We start from the raw sequence: 26,509 nt of genomic DNA on the forward strand, positions 1-26,509 counted from the left end.
GTCTTTCAAAAGCATTCTCAGAATTACTTAGTTCGCCGCTCCCTGTCTATCCGCATCACACTGGCTCACTGTGGCCATCACTTCTGCCTTCCTTGTGTGGTTCTAGGGTCTGGGCACACGCCAGGAAAAATGGAAAAAACAAACCCCTGGTTCTCAAAGACCCTTCCCGTGGCACTCTGTAGACAGAGCTGAGGCCCTCAGCCTTGACTTCTAATATAAACACATAATGAAGGCTTATAACAAGGAGCCCAGGCCTTCAGGGTGTGCTCCTGATGTGGGAGAAGTCCAGTGGAAACCCCCCTCTGTGATATCAGATGTTCCTGTATCAGTTTCGGGCCAGAGGCTGTTTGGCTGACAGGTTACTTCAGAACAGGGGGTGCTCAATTACATCTGCAATCTTAGCATTCAAGAAGCAGGGGGATTACTACAAGTTTGAGCCTAAGCTAGGTTACATGGTGAGTTCAAACGCTGCTCTGGGCTATTCAGAGATATCTTTTCTCAAACAGGAAACAAATCAGAAAGCCCTAAGTATTTATGAACAAAATCACCATAAGCATCACAACTCATCTTCATCTAGATTTTGTAGTAGAAGGCTGTTAGGGACCCTGTACTGATGTGCTCAGAGAGATGTCCGAGCTATGGGTGTCTTTCATAGGAATACAGATCTGGGGACAGGAGAGTGGTCCAGTCAGTGCTTGCAAGTGTGAGGACTTTGATCGCAGAACTCATGGGGGAAAGCCAGGCCTGAAGGAAGGTGCTGAGGATGCAGAACCAGGACACTCCCAAGGGCTCAGTCAACCAGCCTAGCGAACTTGGCGAGTTCCAGACTAGAGACACTGTCTCAAGAAGAGGTGATGTTGCCTGAGGACACCTGAGGTTGTCCTCTGGCCTCCAAACACAAATGTACCTGAACACATATATACACAATAGGCACCAGTTCCCTACCCCACCCCCTCATTTCTTCTTATTCAAAAGGATCTCACTAGATTTTTTGGACTGTCCTGGAACTCATAATGTAACCCAGCTTGGCCTTGAACTCCAGATCCTCCTGACCCCGCCCCCCAAATACTGTGATCACCACATCTGGCGGGTCAGGTGTTTGAAGCTAGTATGCAGTAAATGCAGTTGACATTGATTGAGTACTTTGTAGACATCTAAAGGTACAGAAGATGGTTGGGGCCCTAGGGGTGGTCTGATGAAATATTCCACCTAAGACCCCCTGCCCCTGGGTCAGCTTTCACTCTCTGGATGTGTACCAGCTCCTTGGTTGGAGAATTAGACTTCCTGTTTGAGTTACATTTGTATTGCCATGGAGACAAACAGGACTGGGCTACCACTGCTTTACAGGTCTCCCAGGCAACCACACTGACTTAGAGAAGAGACCAGACCCAGCTTCTTTGTGTCATGGTGCTTCAGGGTTCCCTAAATGTTAGCACTTAACATTCCCTTAAAGTGTTAGCACTTCTTTTTTAAAATTTTAATTAGTGTATTTATTTATTTTGTGTGTGTGTGTGTGCCATGGCACACTTGTAGGGGTCAGAGGATAACTTTCAAGAGTCGATTCTTCACTGACGGTTCCAGGGATCAAACTCACATCTCAGGCTGCTGCAGCAGGTGCTTTTACCCACCGCGTCCTCTGTCTGGTCCTTATTACTTCATTTACACAGTTACCACAGTTACCTCTAGGCCATGTGACAGGAAGCAAAGGGTCTGGTGGAAAGGGGGCAACAAATCCACACCTCAGACTTTAAAATGCTTTGAGGGCAAGCTATTTAGAGAAAGATTTAGAAATGATTTGTTATTGATTTCTCTAGGAGCTGACAATAATTTTAGATTCTGGGCATCACTGTTACTATAGTAACAGTGGTATTAAGTATGTAAATGATAAGGTTATTTCATTGCTTTTAAAGTGTTTATTATGCTGGGTTTGGTGACTCAGACCCGCAAGCACACACCGGCGGGTGCAGAACTCAGCAGGCTGAGGCAAGAGGATTTCAAGTTCATGGTCAAGGTCAAGTTTTGCTGTACACAAGATCCTATCTCAAAACAAAACAAAACACAAAAAGATTCCCACTGTTCAGATGGTGGAGGTTTCGTTTTCTTCTCTTCAGGCTCCTTCGTATTTTGATAATAATTGATTATTTTTGAAAAGTCATGCAATTGTTTTTATGAGCACTGAGGAGTCCCTCTCCTGCCTCTGAAGTTTAATGGCATGGTAGAGCAATCCTTCATGGGTTCTGAACCCGGCGTGGCCACTGGGGCCCGATTCACTAACATTAATTATCCCAGTGGCCTGCAGTGGCCTGCAGTGGTCTGCAGTGGCCTCTGTTCACTCAGAACCTGAGGGAACTTGATTTGTGGGTTTCTCCTGTGAAGCAGCTGCTCGGGGAAACCCTGCTGAGGTGCCCTGCCATGCCTCCATTCTTCAGTGTGGGGCTCACCAGGTCTGGGACAGGTTGGAGTGCTTCTCTGAGGTTCTGAGGACCTGCTTTGTCCTGCTCTCATCTGTCCTGGGGTTAGGTGGAATGCTTTCTCTAAAATTCATCATCGGAGAGATAGTCTTTGGGCTTGTGTTACTCTGACTATTCTGAGTCACAGTTGAGTGGTTTCTCGTGACTCAGTTCCCTCAGTCATCACCGGCGTTTGTCCCTGCATCTCCCCTTTGCGAACACTCAGGCTGTGCTTTCATGGGAAGTTCTAAACACCTCCCATGCTCTACTCACGGGCTCCACAGTAGCTGCGTAGACAGTGCTGTTTTATTCTGTGCTCCAGATGCATGAGCTGAGAATTTAGGCTCATTGCCTGAGGGGAAGGCTGCTGAACCAGAGCTTGAACTCAGGCCATCTGGCCTCCAGACCATGTAACCTTTTTGCCTGGCCTTGGATTGCATTTCTTCAATACCTGCAGTCCTTCCAATGGTGCCATTTCTGTGACATGCTGATGTTTAAAATGGAACGTGTCTGTTGGCAGGGGGAATGGAGTGCCAGCCTCCATGACTTTGAGGGATTCTGAACAATTCCCCTGACAAGTGATGTTGGGCAGGTGTGAGTATCAGGGCGCAGCCGGAGGAGCAGAGGTGTGCGAGCCTTCTTAAACTGGTCAGCAGGGAATTGGCATGCAAAGTGGTGCAGCTACAGAGGCTAGTCTGTTACCTGCAGGGCGGACTGTCCACAGGCTGGCCGAGCAGCTCTGCTGCTGCTGTCCACTGGTGGTTTGTTCTCCAGGGAAGCCTCAGGTGTGTCTCAGGCCCTTTGACAGATTAAATCAGGCCCTTCCAGTCTACCTGGGAGCATTTCTTTGCTGATAAATGCACCTGTGATGAGAATTAGTGGCTTCTACAAAGGCTGTTTGATTGTGTTGCTGAGAACTGTGGTCAACAAGCAGACACAGCAAAACAAACAAGAGATACCCAGTTACTGTGAGTTTCTCCACCTCTCTGCCTGTTTCTCATGTGTCAGAGGCAGTGAGTGCCCGTGGGCTGATTGGGGAGAGACTGAGAGTAATAAAGTGATGTTACCCAGGATCTACTAAGTCTGCTTCGGGAAGATTGAGTTACAAAAGCAGAATTAGCTAAAGGTGTGCTTGAGGCAGAGGGATACACTGAGCAAGTTTAAGATTGCTGAGGAAGGAATTCTGTGAAGACTGTTCGCCAACATGCCACCAATTAGCTCCACTTCCCATAACAAACAATTAGGCATGGCTACAGGCCACTGGACAGGGCAGTAGGCTTGGCCTCTTTTGAAGTACTTGACCAAATCCAGTGTGTATGAAGCGCCCTGGTGTGTTTCTGACGGACTGGCTCCTAAGCGGCTTGCACACCACACTGGTGGTGTGGAATGGGAGGGAAGGCCCAAGTCAGTGAGAAATGAGATCAGTGAAGCAGACTCCGGTGCAGTCCTGGACACATCTTTTGCCCTCCTGATGCTCAGCATCAAAGATGCCGAGTGAGGGTCTGTCCTCACTTCCTCCCACTGTCCAGGATGTGACAGCCCCACTTGGCTCACACACGTTGCCTGATTTTGACTTTTCTTTGGTCCTGTGGCTTATCCAAGGATGTAGAGGATCTGGTCCGAAAGTTGATTGTCAGATGGGATTTCCTGTAGCCCAGGCTGGCCTCAAACTTGTGACCTCCCTGGTGCTGTCTTCTGAGAGCTGGGGTTAGAGGTGTTTGAGTTACACTCAACCATGGTTGAAAGATTTTGATGAATTTGTAGGAGGAAAGTCTTTGTGTATCTCTGACGTTTCAGGGTCAGTCAAAGGGATGGATGCTGACTCGGGGATGTGCCATGGCCCTCCATACGATGTTCCAGATTGCCTTCTAAACATTTACAACAATTTTTACTTCTACCAGAGTCATGGGAAATGATGGGACTACCTCCTTTTCTCCCCCTTGTCCTCTTTAAGGAACCTTGGTCTGTATTTTTCAGTATTAATTGATTGGTGGATATTACCACAATATGAAACCTGTCTATTTTCATTGTTGGGTTTTGTGGTACTGAGGGTGGAACCCATGGCCCCATGCATTGCTAGGCAGGTGCTCTCAGTCAGCCCTCAGTTGGCACAGCCAATCACAGCCGTGTATTTCAGAGCTAGGAAGCAAGGCTGCCATTTCTCTGACCTTGCTGCCGTTTCCCGGTATCCCTAGCTCCCTCTGTTCTGGCTGCCTCTGGGCTTCATGCCCTCCATACACTTGTTTTACCGTCTTTTACAGTCAGATGAGGACAATAAACTCTCAAAGATGGATGAACACCCATATTTCAAACTAATATTTGAATTCTCTAAATAATCTCTCCTCCTGTCATGTTTTTCTAAGCTGAGTTTTTAGATATCAAGACAGAACTACTTTTTAATTGTGATGTGATAATGCATTAGATGAAAGTGTCTTTCTGTGCTTTCTCATTCACAGGTAGAGGGCTGATAGAGAGCCAGAGCCTTGCCCTTACGGTTTCTAGTCACATGAGCCCAGGGACAAAACTCACAGCTCTTGGACCTGTCAGCTCTCTTATAATGGAGTTTCCAAGGAAACGCAAAGGAAGTGATTCAGAGCCGGCCCAGTAAGTGTGTCTTCTTCTAACTCCATGAAATCTGTCAGTCAGCAAAAGGAGACCGTGCTTACATCTTTATTTCTAAGTCTGTAGCAGCAAAGCAGCTGGTCACTGCCTACCTCTACCTGTCACTGACCTTGCCTTCCAGGGCTGGTGATGATGGATGTCCAGGAGGCTCAGCTAGAATCTGAAGGAGATGTTGGTGCACAATCAGTATCAATACGTAATGCTCATGGTCACAGCCCCCCTCCTTCCTCACCAACATACTCCACCAAGAGCAAAACATTCATGCATGTTTGGCTTCTGGTCACTTCACTGACCACCCAACTCGCCAGTTACAGAATAACCAGGCCTTGGTGATCTGTGGTCAGTTTAATCATATGAAGCTCTTGTTTCCATAGTTACTAAGCCAGGTAGATAACGAGATGATACCCTTATTACTTGCTTGTGTGTTTTTGTGTTGCTGGGAATAAACCCAGGCCCCTAAGTGTGCTGGGCAAGATTTGCATTTCTGAGCCACACCCCAGATCCTCACTGGAGGACTCTAGGCAGGAGCTCCACCACTGAGCCACACTTCAGCCTGTCCCCCACCCACTTATGCATCCTGTAGCCTGAGATTCTTTTATTACTCCCCCAAAGCTAGGATTATACAGTAAAATTGTTTGGGACAGATCTTAGGATGGCACTGTATGTGAGTGGGAAAGCTGGGGACAGTTTCCCACCATACCTGAAAGTTCTGAGTGTGGTGGTATTGTGTTCCCCAAAATATTGTTCACCCTAGTAAACTTATCTGGGGTCAGAGACAGAACAGCCACAATATTAAACATAGAGGTTAGGCAGTGGTAGCACACGCCTTTAATCCTAGCATTCCAGAGGCAGAAATCCATGTGTTCAAGGATACAGCCAAGCATGGTGACTCACGCCTTTAATCCCAGAAAGCGAGCCTTTAATCCCAGGGAGTGACGGTAGAAAGGAAAGATATATAAGGTGTGAAGACCAGAAAGTAGAAGCATTTGGCTGGTTAAGCATTTGGCTGGTTAAGCGTTTGGCTGGTTAAGCTTCAGGCTTTCGAGCAACAGTTTAGCTGAGAGCCATTGGGATGAGGACACAGAAGCTTCCAGTCTGAGGAAACAAGACCAGCGGAGAAGTTGGCCAGGTGAGGTTAGCTGTGGCTTGTTCTGTCTCTCTGATCTTGCAGTGTTCACCCCCAATACTTGGCTCCGGGTTTGATTTTATTAATAAGAACTTTTAAGATTCCTGCTACATTCTGAGTTAGAGAGGAGAATACAAATAAGCCTTCTAGATCTTTTTAAGTCAGTTCTCACAAAGATCCTTCATCTTTTAGCTTTGATCCCCAGGACAATGGCACTGGTGTGATTTGTGATTCAACCATAAGCCTCAAAGTACTTCCCAGGCCAATTGCACATGCCTGGGAGGTTTCCTCCTGATTTGGCTGTCTGTACCGCCATTTCTCTCCTCATTAACAAGATGTAGGGCAGGAGAGCAGCTGCCAAGGACAGTCACCTCCATCTTGAGTTATTAGTTGGTAACAAATGATAGTTCTTACTATGTTTATTTTTTTGTGTGGAGGGTGGTGGTCTTTTTTTGCTTTTTGAGGCATAATTTCTGTATGTAACACTACCTAAGCTGGAACTCATTCTGTAGGACTTGTAGCTTAGGCTGGCTTTAAACTCCATAATTCAGGGAGGGTTTTCATTCCCCTGTTAAGCCTCTAGGAGTAGTCTCATAGACATACCTGAAGGTGTGTCTCCTAGGTAATTCCAAATCCTATCGGGTGACGATGAGCTTTACCATTGCAGGGATGACCCAAGGCCTCCTTCCTTCCAGGTCAGAGTTCATGACAGAAACAATGGGGAAACCTTCCCCAGAGCCCCTTTATCCATCTATTTCAACAAGAATAGAAGTAGCGGCGCTCAGTGGCAGCAGGCAAGGTAATCCGCCTGGTCTCCCTGCTCCATGAAGAGGGTGCAGTGTGTGAAGGAAGCAGGCTTTGCTCATTGTGCTCCTCAGAGGTTTGCCCTGGCCTGGTTCTCCTTTGCTCCCACCATTTTCCATGATTTTTCAAAGTATAGTTCTTGCTACGTGCTGGGTATGTGTAATAGGTCACTTAGGGTGACATGTGAGCAGTTTTGTTCCCACAGCCCCAGATTGTGTAACACTTGTAAAGACCCCATGAGAACTGTCATTTTCTTATGGCACTGTTGGCTTTGGGTGGATAGTTGATTCTCTCAAAGGAACTGTGGCCAAGATCCTGTGCTAGGTGATCATTCAACATTTATTAAGAACCTACTATATGGGGCTAAAGAGATGTCTCAGCATTTAAGAACACTTGTTGCTCTTTCAGAGGACCTGAGTTTGAATCCCAGCACCCACAAGTGACTCACAGCTGCTTGTAATTCCAGCTCCAAGGAATCTGATACCCTCTTCTGGCCTCCATGGGCACCCCCTCCAACACACACACACACACACACACACACACACACACACACACACACACACACACACACGGGGGAGAGAGAGAGAGAGAGAGAGAGAGAGAGAGAGAGAGAGAGAGAGAGAGAGAAACAAATAATAAAATCTTTTAAAAAAGATGTACATATATGTATACACACATGTATGTATGTGCACCACATGTGTGCAGTTCCCACAGAGGCCAGAAGAGGGTGTCAGATCCCCTGGAACTGGAGTTGCAGGCAGTTATGAGTCACCTGTGGATGCTAGAAACTAAACTCAAATCCTCTCTAAGAACAGCAATGCTCTTAACCACTGAGCCATTTCTCTAGCCCTCAAAAACAAAACAAAACAAAAACAAGAAACCCTACTCTGTGACATCTGGAGAGTAAGAGGCTGAGAAATCGATGAGACACATTGTGTTTTGAATGGAGAGCAATATCAATGGGTGAGGACTGCTGAATGGTATTTCTGGAAGTGTGTAGCATAGACCAGCTGAGGAAACATTAGAAGGAAGCTTGGTTTAAAAGGCTTTGGGAGCAGTGGAGGGCCCCAGAGTGAGGCTGATGGTGGCTGAAGAGGACACCTCTTGATTGTGGAATATTATAAAAACTAGACTCTACTGAGCCTCAAGGCTGTTTGACCCTTTGAGGAAAAGAACAGGTTGAGAATGAATCTCCGTGTGTGTGCCGCCAGTCAAGGCCCACCACATGGAGGGAAGAGCACGCAGGAGTGGGGGAAGGAGACTGAAGGAGGCAGATGTGGGGATGCATTTGGCTTGGAATTTCTTTAGTTGCAGTGGGGAGCATTCAGGGACAAGTCTGCTTCCAAAGGCTGGAGTGGGGCGGGATGAGAAACATTTTTATAGTACATAGTCAGGGAGCCGTGCAGAGCCTTGGGAAGGGGTGCGTTCTCCTAGGGTGCTCTGCACTGGGGAGACAGGCACTGAGCCGGGGATCTGATGACACCAATCTTTGAGGAGAAGGGAAGCTGAGTAAATTGTCTATGTGCTGAGCTGGGCATGGAGAACCAAGGAGGACGAGGAGCAGGAGGGAATACAGAAGCCACGGGTGAAGGAAGACCTCCAAGCTAGTGGGATGCTCAGGGGTAGAGACCTCACGAGCCTGACAACCTACCTGAGATCCAGCCTCAGAACCCATGAAAAGTGGGAAGTGACCCGACTCCATAGAGGTGTCGACTGAACTCCGTCTGTGTGCTGTGGCATGCACCATGATAGTGGTGACGATGATGATGGTGGTGGTGGTGGTGGTGGTGGTGATGATGGTGATGGTGATGATGATGGTGTTGATGATGGTGGTGAAGATGATGATGGTGTTGATGTTGGTGATGGTGTGATGATGGTGGTGATGGTGATAATAAATAGTAGTAATTGAAATAGAAATTATAAAAACCTTCCTAGGATGGTGGGTAGAAGCGTGGGCTTATCCTTGGTTTGTGCTTTGAAGACAGGGTCTGGATGCATAGACCTTGAACTTGCAGTTGTTTTCCTGCACCAGTCTCCAAAATGTGGAGATTACAGGCTTGGGCCACCATGATTTTAAACATGGAGAAACTTCAGTGGAAACCGTGGGCTTTCGGAGGACCAGGTGGAAACGGAAGACTGAGTCAGCGACAGGACTAGAATTCGCAGCGGTGTCTTCCGAGCAGGGCTCTAGCACTTTCTAGACGTAGTCAGGAGCTGGGTGGGAATGAGGATGACAGCTATGCGAATGTCAGGTCTGTTCCACAGGAGGGAGGGGGAAAGGAGACCACAGCCCTCCGACCACAGATGTCCTAGCTTAGGAAGTTCATGGTCAAAGCCGTTGGACGTGGTGGAGGTAAGATGCTTTTACAAGCACTTTTCCCAGAAGCTCTGGTGTCTCACGTAATGCAGCCTTGAGGAAGAGCATCCTGAGTGTGGAGGGCTCCACACCCTCAAGTGCCTCTGGGCGACAGGGTGAGCATTAGCCAAGGAGGTTCTTCCTCCCTCCCAGGGAAGCGCACAGCCAGATGGAAAAGCGGCGGAGAGACAAGATGAACCATCTGATTCAGGAGCTGTCATCTATGATCCCTCCACTCAGCCCTGCAACCCCAAAACTGGACAAGCTCAGTGTTCTGAGGAGGGCGGTGCAGTACTTGAGGTCCCTGAGAGGTAAGACGAGGGCTGCTCCAGGCTGGGCATCGTCTCTATATCAGAGCAGCACTCTGTCACTCTGTGGTGGGTCCTGGCTTTGATATGTCTGTCCACCTTACCGCACCCACGCAGGATTATACCCCTTGTTTTCATGTGAGCAGATATTCTGCCAGACACCAAAAACCTCGGATGGAGGTGGAGACAGGCAGATTAGGAGCTCAAGGCCATCCTTGGTCACATAGGGAATTCAAGGGCTACCTGAGACCTTGTCTCAAAGCAAAGTATAAAATGATGCACACTGCCGCCTTGTGGTTCCTGTTTATATCTCCACCTGTAAAGCCAAGCACAGAGCAAGGATTTCAGAGATCAGGGACCACAGAGCAACTTTACCAGGCAGTGGTTGCTGGAGAGAGAGAGCAGAGCTGTCTGGGACTTCCTTTTCTGTGCTTGGAGATCTGGGTTCCATCAGTCTGTTGAGAAATGAAAGTCTCTTTTACCCACTCCTGAAGCTTGCGTAAGTTACTTGGAATTCTCTTGAGTCTTTAGCAACAAAAACTTTTAGGCTCCACCGAGGTCATTTGATTCCATCCCAGAGATTACCCAAGCACCTTCACATTAGCGAAGCCATGAGAAACCGTGAGTCAGTCAACTAATTCAACACACATGAATTGAACACTAGCTATAAACTTATTCTGTACTGGGGAAAGGAGAGAGAGAGAGAGAGAGAGAGAGAGAGAGAGAGAGAGAGAGAGAGAGAGAGAGAATGAGCCCAAGTCTCTGCCCTCTGGAAGGATGTCGCTGTTGACTGGGGGGGGGGGGGGGGGGGGGGGGGGGGGGCAGACCCACAGTGAGGTCATTGTCACCTGGGTGTGGGGACAGTGAGATGGCTCAGCAGGTAAAGATGCTTGTCAACAAGCGTGACAACCTGAGTTTGGTCCCCGGGACCCACATGGTAGGAGGAAGGAACCGACCCGTCCATACACACAAATAAATAAATGTTTCAATATGTAACAAAAAAGCTCCTAGTGTGGCAGAGGTGTGTATGTGCTGAAATGAACTATGGGAACTCAGCAGGGGAGACGTTCTCTAAATCCATAGCCATTCCTGGAGCAGAAGTATATGGTGTCGTGGCCGTTCTCAGCCACCATGTGGCCAGCTGCTTGTCCACACAGCCTGACCAAGCCTGAGTCAGTCAACACATTAGCGACTCGCTCAAGACACTCGGGTCTGTGCTTCAGGGTGCTTCTCCCAGCACAGCCAAACTTATTCTGCAAAATCTTAGATACCGACCCTCAGAGGGCGGCCTGTGGATTGTGTTCTAGACACACAGTCAGAGGGCGGCCTGTGGATTGTGTTCTAGACACATAGTCAGAGGGCGGCCTGTGGATTGTGTTCTAGACACACAGTCAGAGGGCAGCCTGTGGACTGTGTTATTTGGGTCCCAGGTGAATTACTGTAAGGGCTGATGAGATGTTTTTGCCCCTACTGCTCAGCAGTTATTTTCAAACTAAGGAAGCCAAGAACAAATGTCCCCCTGTCCCGTACCTCCACTCAGTGCCTGGTAAAATACACCCGATTACTGAAAAATTAATCAAGGGCTTGGATGGCATGAAAATGGTTTCATCCCCATAAATGTTTCAAACACTTCTTAGTTCATTTGTTTTTTGTTTTAATTTATTGATATATTATGTATACAAAGTTCTGCCTGTATATATCCCTGCACGCCAGAAGAGGGCACCAGATCTCATTATAAATGACTGTGAGCCACCATGTGGTTGCTGGGAATTGAACTCAGGACCTCTGGAAGAGCACTCAGTGCTTTTAACCTCTGAGCCATCTCTCCAGCCCTAATTTGTTTTTGTGTTATTGCAACAGGCTTTCATTTGGACCTTGAATTCAATATGTAGCAAGGCTGGTTTTGAACTTCCACCTCTCCTATCTCTGTGTCCTGGGTGCTAAAATTATGTGCATGCTCCTGATAGCCAGCTCTAATAGCTTATTGTTATCAGTATTACTATTATCGTTATTTGGCTTTTCAGTACAGTGTTTCCTGGAACTTGCTCTGTAGACCAGGCTGGCCTTGAACTCAGGGATCCACCTGCCTCTGCCTTCTAAGTACTGGGATTAAAGGCGTGCGCCACCACACCTGCTTAAAACAAACAAACAAAAAAAAATTTTTAACTTAAAAAATTTGAGAGAGTGTGTGTGTGTGTGTGTGTGTGTGTGTGTGTGTGTGTGTAAAATGCGAGCAGAGACCAAAAGAGAGGGTTGGACCCCTTGGAGCTAGAGTTATAGGCAGCTGTGAGCCACCCAATGTAGTTGCTAGGGACCAAACGGGTCCTTTGCGAGAGCAGTCCATACTCTTAACCACTGAGCCATCTCTCCAGCCTCTAAAAGCATGTTCTTAAGTCCCTAGTATCCCCATATGTGGCCAGTTTCCCCACAGCCTCAGGCCTGCCTGCCTAGACAGCCCTGTTCTGTCTCTACGATACCCTCGCTCACTTTCCTGGTTCGGAGCTCCCCTGTCTGGGTTCCTAACTCACTTTTTTTTTTTTTGGTTTTTCGAGACAGGGTTTCTCTGTGTAGCTTTGCGCCTTTCCTGGAACTCACTTGGTAGTCCAGGCTGGCCTCGAACTCACAGAGATCCGCCTGGCTCTGCCTCCCAAGTGCTGGGATTAAAGGCGAGCGCCACCACCGCCCGGCCGACCTAACTCACTTTTGAGGTGTGTTCCATTGACATGTGTCACTGGCCAAGGCCTGTCTTGTCCCCAGACTACATCCTTATCCCTCCCCAGGTCCTGGCTTCAGCCCTAGGGTTGGATGTTTTGAGGATGTGGCTTCTGTCCTTTTCTTGTCACAGGCCAAACATGACCCAAGCTTTGCCCTGATGAACTCCTTAGCTTTTTGCCAACTTTCTAGTTGTTTCTTTTTAATGTAATGAGCTCTGAACTAAGGTCTCAAATGATACTTCAGACACATTTTATATAGTTTCACATATTATCAGAAGTTTCTATATGGTCTTTAGAGGAATTTCTTTTTTTCTGAGACAGGATTTCTCTGTGTAGCCCTAGCTGTCCTGGAACTCGATTTGTAGACCAGGCTGGCCTTGAACTCACAGAGATCTGCCTGCCTCTGCCTCCCAAGTGCTGGGATTAAAGGCGTGCGCCACCACTGCCCGGCTTGGGATTTTTTTTTTTTTTTGTCTATTAATCCATAATGTTTGTTAAGAGTTCCAGAAATTTCCCCTCAGAGTAATTCACTTGAGCTTTAATAAACTAAGAAATCATCAAATATAGGTGTGGTTGCATTTTTTCTCTCAAGCTCTTACTCTCCATGTGTTTGAATATTAAAAATACCTAGGTTCAGTGGTTTACACCTCAGCATTCTGCAGTCTGAAGCAGGAGGATTGTTATGAGTTCTAGGCCAGCCTGGGCTGTAGAGACAGACTCTGGGGATGTAGCTCTGTTGGTAGAGTGTTGGTAGAGCTTGCTTAGAATGCATGAAGCTCTGGTTGGATTCCCAGCACCACATAAACTGGGCATGATGGCACACACCTGTAATCCTAGCTCTTGGGAAATGGCGGCAGGAAGATCAAGAGTTCAAGGTCGCCGGGCGGTGGTGGCGCACGCCTTTAATCCCAGCACTCGGGAGGCAGAGCCAGGCGGATCTCTGTGAGTTCGAGGCCAGCCTGGACTACCAAGTGAGTTCCAGGAAAGGCGCAAAGCTACACAGAGAAACCCTGTCTCGAAAAACCAAAAAAAAAAAAAAAAAAGAGTTCAAGGTCATCCTGGGCTATTTAGTGAGTTCAAGGCCAGCCTAGAATACATGAGACCCTATTTAACAAAAAGGAAGAGGAAGAGGAAGAGGGAAGGGTCACCAGAGGCGGGACGTTGCAGACGCCACTGCACCGTCATTGTAATGGCAGCAGCTCCTGGACAGTGTTCGCTGAGCGATCACTAAATTCCTCTATATTTCCACTTACTTTGGCCTATTTGTTTTTAGGCATGACAGAGTCTTTCTTGGAAGAAAATTCTAGACCCTCATTTATTCATGATAAGGAGCTCAGTCACTTAATCCTCAAGGTAAGTGGCTGGACATGGATTTGGATGGGGTTAGGGGAGGGATTGAGTTCACCTCTGCTGTAGACATCAGAGGGCCTGTGCCTACATGTCCTTACCTTAGACACTGAAGGTAAGGACATAGCCTGATGAACTAATACCTCATTAGTTAGGAGGATGGACACTTCCCAAAGGAAGAGCAGTGGACATGTCCACTGTGGATCCCTCACACCCGAGACACCCCCTCACACCTGAGATACCCCCTCACACCTGAGACACCCCCTCACACCCGAGACACCCCCTCACACCTGAGACACCCCCTCACACCTGAGACACCCCCTCACACCTGAGACATCCCCTCACACCTGAGACACCCCCTCACACCTGAGACATCCCCTCACACCTGAGATACCCCCTCATACCTGAGACAGCCCCCTCACACCTGAGACACCCCCTCACACCTGAGACCACCCCCTCATACCTGAGACAGCCCCCTCACACCTGAGACATCCCCCTTATACCTGAGATGCTCCTTCACACCCGAGACACCCCCTCACACCCGAGATACCCCCTCACACCCGAGACACCCCCTCACACCTGAGACACCCCTTCACACATGAGACATCCCCTCACACCTGAGACACCCCCTCACACCTGAGACATCCCCTCACACCTGAGATAACCCCTCACACCTGAGACCACCCCCTCATACCTGAGATACCCCCTCATACCTGAGACAGCCCCCTCATACCTGAGACACTCCCTCACACCTGAGACACCCCCTCACACCTGAGATACCCCCTCACACCTGAGACATTCCCTCACACCTGAGATACCCCCTCATACCTGAGACAGCCCCCTCACACCTGAGACACCCCCTCACACCTGAGACCACCCCCTCATACCTGAGACACCCCCTCACACCTGAGACATCCCCCTTATACCTGAGATGCTCCTTCACACCCGAGACACCCCCTCATACCCGAGACACCCCCTCACACCCGAGACACCCCCTCACACCCAAGACACCCCCTCACACCTGAGACACCCCTTCACACATGAGACATCCCCTCACACCTGAGACACCCCCTCACACCTGAGACACCCCCTCACACCTGAGACACCCCCTCACACCTGAGACCACCCCCTCATACCTGAGATACCCCCTCATACCTGAGACCACTCCCTCATACCTGAGACCACTCCCTCACACCTGAGACACCCCCTCATACCTGAGATAGCCCCCTCACACCTGAGACACCCCCTCACACCTGAGACACCCCCTCACACCTGAGACACCCCCTCACACCTGAGACCACTCCCTCATACCTGAGACCACTCCCTCACACCTGAGACACTCCCTTCACACCTGAGATACCCCTTCACACCTGAGACACCCCCTCACACATGAGACATCCCCTCACACCTGAGACACCCCCTCACACCTGAGACAGCCCTCTCATACCTGAGATATCCCCCCACACCTGAGACACCCCCTCACACCTGAGACATCCCCTCACACCTGAGACACTCCCTCACACCTGAGACACCCCCTCACACCTGAGACACCCCCTCACACCTGAGATACCCCCTCATACCAAGGATCAGTCATGGTCACCACCTCCTCAGAGCCACCCCCTGGAGTCCAGCTCTTGCGGATCTGTCATCTGAAGCTTAGGGAAAGAGTCATTCAGAGCTCTGCTGTCATGGCCTCATTTTCTCACAGGCGAGGCTTTTCAGACTCCACAGCAGAAAATTTGGTGTCTGACTGACAGCCTTGCCATGTGCTATGACATAGGTTCATGTATATTTTTGTTCATTTTTCTTTGACTTTGAAAAAAGTTACTATTTTATTTTAACTTAATCTTTAAGGTTTACTTTTTATTCATGCATATGTGTTTGTGTCTGTGTGTGTATATGTGGGAGGGGGGTGTCCCCAGAAGACAGAAGATCTCTTGGAGCACAGGTTATAGGCAGTTTGAATCACCTGATGTGGGTGCTGGAAACTAAACTCTGGTCCTCTGAAAAAGCAGCAAGTGTTTTTAACTGTTGAATTGTATCCCCAGTTCCTGGACTGTAGGCAGACTTTTCTGTCCCACCAACCAGTTCCCAAATAACCACACAGAGACTTAGCATTAACTATAAATGCTCAGCCAATAGCTTAGACTTGCTTTTAACTAGCTGCTATAACTTAAATTAACCCATTTCTATTCGTCTATGTGCTGCTCTGAGGCTCGTTTACCTTACCTCTGAACTTCCCATGTTCCTTCTTCTAAGCCTGGCTCAAGACTCCTCAGACTCTGCCCTTCTCTCCAGTATTCTCTCTGCTCCAAAAATCTTGCCTAGCTATCCGTCAATCAGCTTTTTATTAACAATGAGAGCAACACATTTTCACACTGTATAACACATTTTCACACATGTCACAGCATGGGACAGTTAATTTAAAACATTTTATTATACTGATTTGTGGAGGGAGGGAGAATACATGTCATGGCATGTGCACGTGTGTGTAGATCAGAGAACGGCTTGTGGGAGCTGGTTCTCTCTTTCCATCATGTGGGTCTCAGGATTCAAATTCAGGTCATCAGCCATGGCAGCCAGTGTCTTTTCCCACTGAGCTGTCTTGCTGGCCATGAACAATGAATTTTGCGGATACAGAACAGTCTTTAAGTTGTGTAATCATACAGAGTGCTTTGGAAGCACTATTCATCGAGGGTTTTTCTCACTCATTACTTCCTGTTCCGGCAGCTCTCCCCCAGCACGTGTCTACCTAACTCTTCTCCTGTTTGTTGCTGTGAGAACGAGTCAGAGCACAGGAAGGTAACTCAGTTGGCAGAGTTCCTCCCTAGCATGCACAGAATCCTTGGTCCACGGCCCCAGCTCTGCGCAGACCAGCTGTGCTGGTGAATGCTTGGAATCCCAGCACTTGGGTGGTGAAAGCAGGGGACTGGGAATTCAAAGTTGTCCTAGATTACATAGCAAGTTTGAATCCAGCCTGAACCACACGAGACTGTTTCCAAAGAGAGCGCGCTACCCTGTGGAATACCACACTTGTGCCCCTGTCCATCTCTCTCCCTTTCTGGGCAGGCGGCTTACCCGAGGGATTTGCTGGCTGAGCAGAACAGTATTAGAGGATATATTAGAATATTTAAAATTTATTTTTAACATGTGGTACCATAATTAAAAAAGAATAGAAAGGATTCCTATCAAGAGGGTCCAGCCTAGAGAAATGGCTTAGAGGTTAAAAGCACTGGCTGCTCTTCCAGAGGATCCAGGTTCAATTCCCAGCACTAACTTGGTGGCTCACACCATCTATAACTCCAGTTCCAGGGGATCTGATGCCTTCTTCTGCCTTCATGGGTACCAGGCACACATGTGGTGCACAGACTTACATGTAGATAACACCACACTCACGCGCGCGCATGCGCGCGCGCACACACACACTCACACTCAGACACACACACACACTCAGACAAACACACACACACACACACACACACACACACACACACACACACACGGCCCCTCCTCTCCCAATTTGCACAGTAGCTGCTGCTGCAAATGATGTATTTTGAGATCTTTACAGGGTTTCTCTGCGTACCTGAGTGGAATTTGGCAAGGGCGATTTTACTTTAAAATGTTATCATATGAAGTAATGGATTTTACTGTAACGTTTTCACATAAGTATGTTTATACTTTGTTCATTTAGCCTTTCCCACCCCAAATGGTCCCCACTTCTGTCTTCACGTCACATGTATTCCGTTACCTTCTCTTTTTCTCCCTTTACCCTGTAATGTCTCCGCTTCCCTCTCATGGTCCGTGTGCCGTGACCCTGCACACGTGTAGTTTGATGAGATACCACTCAAATATTCTATAGCTAAACTTTTCATGTCAAAAACTTTAGAATTGAGCCGGGCGGTGGTGGCGCACGCCTTTAATCCCAGTACTCGGGAGGCAGAGCCAGGCGGATCTCTGTGAGTTTGAGGCCAGCCTGGACTACAGAGTGAGTTCCAGGAAAGGTGCAAAGCTACACAGAGAAACCCTGTCTCGAAAAACCAAAAAAAAAAAAAAAAAAAAAAAAACTTTAGAATTGAATTTGACATTCTCTATACATCATATAAAAAAAATTAGGCTGAGATTTGCCAGCTCTCTTAACAGCTCTGTGAGTTCTAGTGACAGTGATTTCCTCAAAAGCTGAGGGGGTATAAGAGAAATGACTCGATTTTGGTTTTGTTTTCATCCTAGACAGCAGAAGGCTTCCTGTTCGTGGTTGGATGTGAACGAGGGAGAATTCTCTTCGTATCTAAGTCCATCTCCAAAACGCTGCAATATGACCAGGTATCAAACCACCGTGTTTTCCACATGGTCCTGATTCTTTTTAACAAATCCTAATTTGAAGCTGTGTGTGACTCCTCCCTTCCCTTGGCGATAAGTTAGAGCTTAGAGCGAGTTGGAAGACAGTGGGAAGGGTGAATTCTTATGACCATCAGTGGTGTCTTCTTCAGACACTGAGAGGTGATGTCACTTTCTGAACCTTAGCTTTGTCCGCTGTCAGAGTGGTACCTGCGGTCAGGATGAAGTGACTGAACAAGATGTCATATTGGCGTCTCTGCAGAGTGTTGGTCACCCTTCCTGGTCCCCTCCAACAGTCACATTATTGCTCATTACTAGTTCTAGGCATTGAATAAGAGCTTTGATTCAGCTGCTGACAACACACTCAAGTCATGTTCATCTAACAGCCTGCCACTCATCTCCTCCAAGTTACACTCCGCTTGCTTTAGGTAGCTACTCGGGAGCTGTCCCCAAAGCAGGCCTGCAGAGCATGCATGTGGCTGTAGGACCCGGGTGAGCACGGCTTTGATGGGGAATGCCTCCCTCTGGCGTCTGCTGTAGGACCCGGGTGAGCATGGCTTTGATGGGGAATGCCTCCCTCTGGCTTCTGCTGTAGGCCCCGGGCGAGCATGGCTTTGGCGGGGAATGCCTCCCTCTGGCTTCTGCTGCTTTCAATTTTAGCTTAGCAGGTAATGAGACAAATGGCAGAAGGCAAAGTCTGAGCCTCTGTGTGGGAGGCTTGAGACTAAAGAACCCCAAGCTGGAGACAGCTGGGAACATAATGATGTAAGAACAGATAATCCATCTTCTAACTGGAGCTAACTGGAAAATAGCATACATACACACATAATACATGTGTATGTATCCACACATATACATACATACACATTTGTACACATAAATGCTTACACACACATGTGCACACATGCATACACACATGTGCACACAAATGCACAGATACATAGGTAACTAGCAGTTTAAGACAACCTTAAATTCCAGATTAGTGACATGGATTGATGTCCACTGGGACTGACTGCATGTCTGCAGCCATTGAAGACTTTCCCTGCCTGCTCAGGAGGATGTCAGGTCTAGTTCTTGGCTTTTTAGAATCAGAAACCTGGCACTACTGAGTGAGTTCTCGACTTGAACTCGTATTAACCAAGCATACGATAGACTGATTCAAAAGGCGGATCACTGGGTCTTCAGTAGAAGTTCTCTAACTGGCTGGCCACTGGCTTTGTCTCCTGCAGAACATCCACTGGGGAACTTTGTGAGAGGATGGGCTTCTCATCAAAGTGGGGTGTAGGGGGGTCTTTAGGGTGAAAAGAGGACAGGAATTTCAGGCTGTGAGTCAAGCATCTAGAGTCCAAGAAGAAGTTGGCTGAGCAGCCGTAACCATGGAATTTAGCTTAGAGAGGATGGGTGAGAGGCACATGCCTGAGAGCCCCGTCAGTGCTCAGAGGCTGAGGCAGGAGGAGCCTGAGTTTGAGGTCAACCTGGGTTAATAGTTAGAGGCAAAGAAAAATACCACTAAAAAGAAAAGAAATGGAGGGAGGGAGGAGGGAAGGAGGGAAAGAGAAGAGAGGAAGGAAGGAAGGAAGGAAGGAAGGAAGGAAGGAAGGAAGGAAGGAAGGAAGGAAGGAAGGAAGGAAGGAAGGAAGGAAAAACACACCTTGGACTGAGTTTAGAAATGACAATGAATTTTACAGGAGACATGCCTTTATGTTGGGAGTTGTCGAGTGGGAAGTGGGCTGAATGTTGGGTTTGCATTTTCTTCATGTGTTGAGTCATGATGTGGCAGATGTTCTGGGCTTCATTTTCTACAATAATGTAATCCGTTGCCTTGTATTGAAAGTGGTGAGGTTTATGGGCTGGGAGATGCTCAGTCAGCACAGTGCCTGCCGTGGAAGCTCAAGGCCTTCAGTTTGGATCTCCACCGCCGTGTGTGCACGCACTTTCACACACACACACACACACACACACACACACACACACACACACACACAGAAAGGAATGGATAGACACACACACAGACACAGACACATACATATGCAGAAAATGAAGATGAACTTTAAATCCCAATGCCTTAGAAACAACCCTGAATTGAGAGATATTAAGTAGGGTTTACACAATAACAGGATTTAAGGGAAAATCAGAAGTCAGTGTTTGTATGTGGTTTATATGTATCTTTCCTGATACAGTTTCAAATGCATTTTTAAAAAACGTTATTTTACGTATGAGTGTTTTGCCTCCTTGCCTGTCTGTGCACCACATGCATGCATGTGTACCACAGAATCCAGAGGAGGGTGTCAGATCCTCTGGGACTAGAATACAGATAACTGTGAGCTGCCCTATGAGTCCCGAGTCTTCTGGAAGAGCAGCATGTGCTTCCTAACAACTGAGCCGTTTCCCCAGCCCCTCAGATGTATGTATATTTAAGCTTAAGGAAAACCCACCTTTGGGGGCTGGAGATGTAGCTCACTGGTAGAGGACTCTCCTGGCACACATAAGGCCCTGGGTTTGATCCCCAGCACTGGGGGGAAAATCAGCCTCTAACAAGGAAAGGGTATTTATCTTATGTGTGTGTGAAGAAATGTCTAAAAATGTCGTAACTGATGTTAAGTGTGTGTCCACTTTTTTTAACAGGGCAGCTTGATGGGACAGAACTTGTTTGACTTTTTACACCCAAAAGATGTCGCCAAAGTAAAGGAACAACTTTCTTGTGATGTTTTCCCAAGAGAGAAACCTCTAGACACCAAAAGTGAGTTCTCCCTTAATTTTCTGTCACTGTGGTAAATTACCTAAGCAACCTAAGAATAAAGGGCTATTTTTTTTTTAAAGTTTACCCTTTCAGAGGGATAGAGTCTGTCATGTTGGGAAAGACATGGTATGGAGGCAGGGACAGGAAACAGGTCGATTACAGGGGATGGGGAGAGAGAGAGAGAGAGAGAGAGAGAGAGAGAGAGAGAGAGAGAGAGAGAAAGAGAAAATTCCTTTACAGACATTTACAATAAATGTGTTCACATGAACGTGATGTGTGGAAATATATGATCACTTATAGTTTTCAATCTAAATGAAACTTTCATAAGACAATATTTGAGGTTAAAAAGTTGCTGGAGTTTTCTTCTCTTTTGTATATGGCCCAGATTTTTCTGGTATAAAAGATCTTGTACAACTGGGCTTGGGAAGTATATTTATTCATTATCCAAAGATACTTGACTTGTGAAAATGCTTAGTGCCAAACAATTATTTATGATGTAGAAACAGTGATTTAGGGGCAGAGAGGTGACTCAGTGGTTAAAAGCACTTATGGCTGTTGCAGAGGACCCAGGTTCTGTTCCCAGCGTGAACAGTGCCGCTCACACCTGCCTGCAACTCCAGCTCCAGAGGGTCTGATGCCCTCTCTTGGCCTCCATGGCGTGCACATGGTACATATACATCCACTCAGGTAAACGCACATACATAAAATAAAAATAAATTTTTTTAAAAAATTAAGGGAAGGAAAATATCTAGTCAGCTATTAAATTTTTTAATTTTTGGTTATTTATTTGTTTGCTTGCTTGTCTGTTTGAGACAGAGTTTCACTATGTAGCTTTTGCTGGTCTGGAACTCCCTACGTAGACCAGGCTAACCTTGAACTCTCAGAGATCCTCCTGCCTCTGCCCCCCAAACACTAGGTTTAAAGATTATTTTCTTTTTTAAGAGAAGGAAAGAAGAGAGGATGGGAGGAGGTGGGTTTTAAGCATGTCTGTGACTCTTCTGTTCTTGTTCCTGCTGCTATGGAAGCCCCTCTGCAGATTTACAGTCACGGCCACACTGGGCGACCACACATGCATTCTGGTTCCAGACGATCTTTCTTCTTTAGAATGAAGAGCTGTAAAATCCCTGTCAAAGAAGAGCTTCGATGTTCACCCTGCTCAAAGAAGAAAGGTGGGACTCCTGGGAGAGCTGGTGATTCAGAGTCTGGTGTGAAACACAAGGTCCTAATTAGTTTCTATACAAGAAAAAGTACATTTCACAGTCAAGGCAAGAGATAGGGTGCAAACATCTGAGTGAGATTGTTTTAAACCAAGATTAACTCACCACAAGGCACACATTCTCCTGCCCAGGATTTCCGTGGTGCCATTGAACTTGTAGTAGGAAGAGCCTAAGTTCAATTTGGGCCCAGATCTGGTGGCCTTGAACTTCAGCACTCAGGAAAAAGGGGCAGGTGGATCTCTATGAGTTCAAGGCCAGTCAGGGCTACATAGCAAGACCCTGTCTTAAAAATAAAATAAAATAAAAACTCATGTGGTGATATATTGTGTATCCTAATAAACTTGCCTGAGGATCAGAGGATAGAGTCATCACTAGATTAGACATAGAGGTCAGGCAGTGGCAGCACACACCTTTAATCCCAGCACTTGAGATCTCATGTCTTTGCTTGAGAAGCACACACATCTTTAATCCCAAGAAGCAATGTAGCAGGGCAGAGAAAGGTATATAAGGTGTGAGGAAACAGGAACTCACTCTCTTTAGGCTGAGAATTTCGTAGAGGTAAGAACTAGTGGTTGGTTGCTCTGCTTCTCTGATCTTTCAGCTTTCACCTTGATATCTGGCTCTGGGTTTTTGTTTTTGTTTTTTATTAATAAGACCATCTAAGATTCGAACAACAAACTCAAATGATGACAAAATTTGATCTCTTTTTTAACATTTTTTGTGGCTTTTGTTTGTTTGTTTGTGTTTTATTTTTTGTTTTTTTGAGCCAAGGTCTCACTTTGTAGCCCTGGCCAGGAACTCACTCACTATGTTGACCAGGCAGGCCTCAAACTCACAGAGATCCACCCACCTCTGCCTTCTGAAGCGCTGAGATTAAAGGTGAATGCTACTGTGCCCAGCTCTCAAGTAATTTTTAATCTTAGGTGTGTGTGTGTGTGTGTGTGTATAGTGCCCACAGAGCCCATTTCATTTCCTGCAGCTGGAATTATACTCAGCTGTGAGCTACCTGATGTGGATGCTGGGAACTGAACCTGGGTCCTTTGAAAGAACAGCAAGCACTGTTGACTACTGAACTCTCTCTCCAGCCCCTTGCTTGTTGCTTTTTGAGAGAGAGTCTAACTATGTAGTTCAGGCTGGTCTATTGGTGAAATTATTAAGGCCACTCCATGTAGTTAAAAGGAGATTTATTTAATGGCGTAACTTACAAATTAAGGGATAGGTAGGTCGCGGGGTAGGTAGGTCGCGGGGTCTGGGGAAGGTGTATCACAGTCCAGCAGTGTTCTCTGGAGCTCTGTTCGGTCCACCTCCACCGTTCAGGGTCCCGGAACAAAGAGAACTCTGGCTCATCTAGATCTCGGGTCTCCAGGCACCTCCCTTGGCCCCGCCTTGTAGGCGTGACAGTTGCCAAAGTTTCAATGGGGTTGGGACTTCCAGCTCAAAGCTGGAATGGCTACCCACTATATCTCCCCCTTTTTGTCTAAATAAGAAGGTTCTAACCTAATACAAGACTATATACAAAGAAATGGTTATGAAATATTGTCCAGGAATAATGAGGGATAATGACCTAGATAAGATGGAACTACAACCAATACAAACAATATCAAGCAAGAAACACATACTAAAATCCAGAGAAGTATAGAGCATAGGTAAGTGGCATGTTACAAAGATCATTCCAAAAGGTGTCCTATCCTAAAGAACCTATATCTAATACTTAATATGTTGTATCTAAGATATTATATATCTATATCTATATATCTATCTATCTATATATATCTATATATATCTATATCTATATCTATCTATATATATCTATATCTATCTATCTATCTATCTATCTATCTATATATCTATATATCTATATCTATATCTATATCTATATATATATATATATATATATATATATACTAGGTTGTAACTATAACTGTTAGTCTTCAATCCCATCAAAGACTTGAGAAGGAATATAATGGTACCTGAGAAATGGTAGATGGATGCAAGCAACTTTCGGGAATCTTGCAAGAGTAGACCGAGACAGATGGCAGCCCGGACAGTCACCTAATCAACGTGGGGCTCTTAATCCCAGGGTCGTGGGTTCGTGCCCCACATTGGGCGCCAGATATTGGTGAAATTATTAAGGCCACTCCACGTAGTTAAAAGGAGATTTATTTAATGGCGTAACTTACAAATTAAGGGATAGGTAGGTCTCAGGGTCTGGAGAAGGTGTATCGCAGTCCAGTGATGTTCTCTATAGCTCTGTTCAGTCCACCTCCACCGTTCAGGGTCCCGGAACAGAGAGAATGCTGGCCCATCCAGATCTCAGGTCTCCAGGTGCCTCCCTTGGCCCTACCTTGTAGGCATGACAGTTGCCGAAGTCTCAATGGGGGTTGGAACTTCCAGCTCAAAGCTGGAATGGCTACCCACTACACTGGTCTAGAGCTTCCGGCCTCCATCCTCCTGCCTCAGCCTCCCTAGCACTGAGATTTCAGGTGTGGACCACCTCACTGGCTAAAAAGTGGTCTTTATATAGGACTACATGGTTCTTTGTATTTATAAATTTTGGTCCAAATCTTTTTTATAGCCACACATGAAGGAAATCACACATGTTGACATATTAAGCATTTACTCTGTTCATGATACTGTGCTGAGCATTTTTAATTCTCATGAAAGTATTCTGATGTCTGTCTTAGAATCAAGGAGGAGACACTTGAGAGGCTTAATAAACACCTAGTCACCACCTTCTTGCCATGGCTCTGTGGGTGCAGTCCTAAGGCAGGGGCTGTCCCTAGTAATTGTTTTTTTAACTACAGGGAGAGCAGTTATTTCTTGTTTTCATGTCTGAGAGTGAATACATGTTGCTTGTCTTTCTGAAATCACAGAACATAGTGTTCTCTGCTTCCTTTCATTTTGCCGCAAATACTGGGATTCCATTTTCCTCTGTGTGCGCACATCACTCCATTGTTTATATACCGTGTCCCCTCTGGACCTGTCTGTTGATGGGTTCCTAGGCTGATTCCTATCTTAGCTGGTGCGACCATGTGCTTTAAACATGAGCATTCTGGGGGTTTCCTTGTTCCCTGACTTTGTTTCTCTAGATGTACACCCAGAAGTGGGGTAGCTGGATCTTGTGATGCTATAGCTTCCTGAAGAATTTCCGTGCTGTTTTCCACAGAAGCTACTAGCGATGATTCCCCATGACTGTGTGGCTCTCTCTTTCTCCACAGCCTCCCTAGCATTTTGTTATTTGTCCTTTTGACTACAGCTGTTCTAACCAGGGTGACCTTTGAGTTTGCATTTCCCTGGTAGCTAAGGATACTGATCACTGTGTTATATATTTCTTGGCCACTTGTATTTCTTCTTTTGGATGGTGTCTTAGTTAGGGTTATTATTGCCATGATGAAACACCATGACCAAAAAGCAACTTGGGGAGGAAAGGGTGCATTTGGCTTACACTTCCTCATTGCAGTCCATCATTGAAGGAAGTCAAGCAGGGCAGGATGCTGGAGGCAGGAGCTGATGCAGAGGCCATGCATGGGGGTGGGGGATGCTGGAGGGGTGCTGCTTACTGGCTTGCTCCCCATGGCGTGCTCAACCTGCTTTCTTATAGAACCCAGGATCACCAGCCCAGGGAGGGCACCATCCACAAGGAGCTGGGCTCTCCCCAATCAATCACCAGTTTTTAAAAAATGCCTTACAGACCTGCCTACAGCCCCATCTTATGGAAGCATTGTCTTAATTGAGGTTCCTGCCTCTCAGATGACTTTAGCTTGTGTCAAGTTGACACTAAACTGTCCAGCACATGTGGAGACTCTCGGGCTGATTTGTATTTTGTTAAGTTTGTACTTTCTTCCCATATACCAGATATGAACCCTTTGTCAGACGAGTCGCCAACAACAGTCTTGTAGCTTCTGTGTTGTTTTCTTTTGCTGACTGTTCCCTGTGCTGTGGACTGGACTTTGAGCCCAGAGATCCCATCTAGGAAAAGATTGCCTGTCCCCATCTGAGGCACCTGCTCTGTCTCCTGTTAGTAGCTGTGGAAGTCCTACACTGAGGTCTTCACACATGTATCCGTTGACTTCTGTGCCGGGTGAGAGACAGGGCTTGAGTTTCAGTGCCGCATGTGGATGTCCGGTTTCCCCAGCACTGTTGATGACGCTGTTGTTTCCACACCAGCGTTGAGAATCAGCTGGCTGCAGGTTTTCTTCTGGCTCCTCGTTCTGTTCTGTGGGCCCGTGTGTGCATTCTTGTGCCATTACCATGCTGTTTGGGCTCAGTGCTAGCTATATTTTGAAGTTAGAACCTCCAGCTTGGTGCTTCCATGAGAATTTTAGGTATTTTTTTCAGCTCTGTTGAGGGTGTCATTTGTATTCTGATGGGGGGACTGCCTCAGATCTGTAGACTGCATTGAGTTGCGCCAAAAGAACAAAGCTGGAGCTATTCTGATTTGGGGTTTGTTTTGTTCTTGCTTTTCTAAGATGAATCATTAGGTTTTGTAT

General features: G+C 46.8%; 1 protein-coding gene across 2 annotated transcripts in view; it reads left to right on the top strand.

Annotated features, from left to right (window-relative positions):
* Positions 1 to 26,509, top strand: part of Bmal2 (basic helix-loop-helix ARNT like 2) — a 49,200-nt gene that overhangs the window by 4,754 nt on the left and 17,937 nt on the right. Inside the window, exons 2-7 of one of the 2 annotated variants that reach the window (XM_052720580.1) lie at positions 4,907 to 5,054; positions 9,512 to 9,669; positions 13,654 to 13,733; positions 17,955 to 18,047; positions 20,688 to 20,802; positions 21,828 to 21,971. In XM_052720580.1, the coding sequence (XP_052576540.1) occupies positions 4,907 to 5,054; positions 9,512 to 9,669; positions 13,654 to 13,733; positions 17,955 to 18,047; positions 20,688 to 20,802; positions 21,828 to 21,971 (738 nt within the window). The remainder of the gene's footprint in view (positions 1 to 4,906; positions 5,055 to 9,511; positions 9,670 to 13,653; positions 13,734 to 17,954; positions 18,048 to 20,687; positions 20,803 to 21,827; positions 21,972 to 26,509) is intronic. The other variant, XM_052720581.1, reaches the window with a different exon arrangement.

This window comes from Peromyscus californicus, unplaced genomic scaffold (genome assembly GCF_007827085.1).
Source record: "Peromyscus californicus insignis strain IS unplaced genomic scaffold, ASM782708v3 Scaffold_6__1_contigs__length_162567912, whole genome shotgun sequence".
NCBI classification, from domain to species: domain Eukaryota; kingdom Metazoa; phylum Chordata; class Mammalia; order Rodentia; family Cricetidae; genus Peromyscus; species Peromyscus californicus.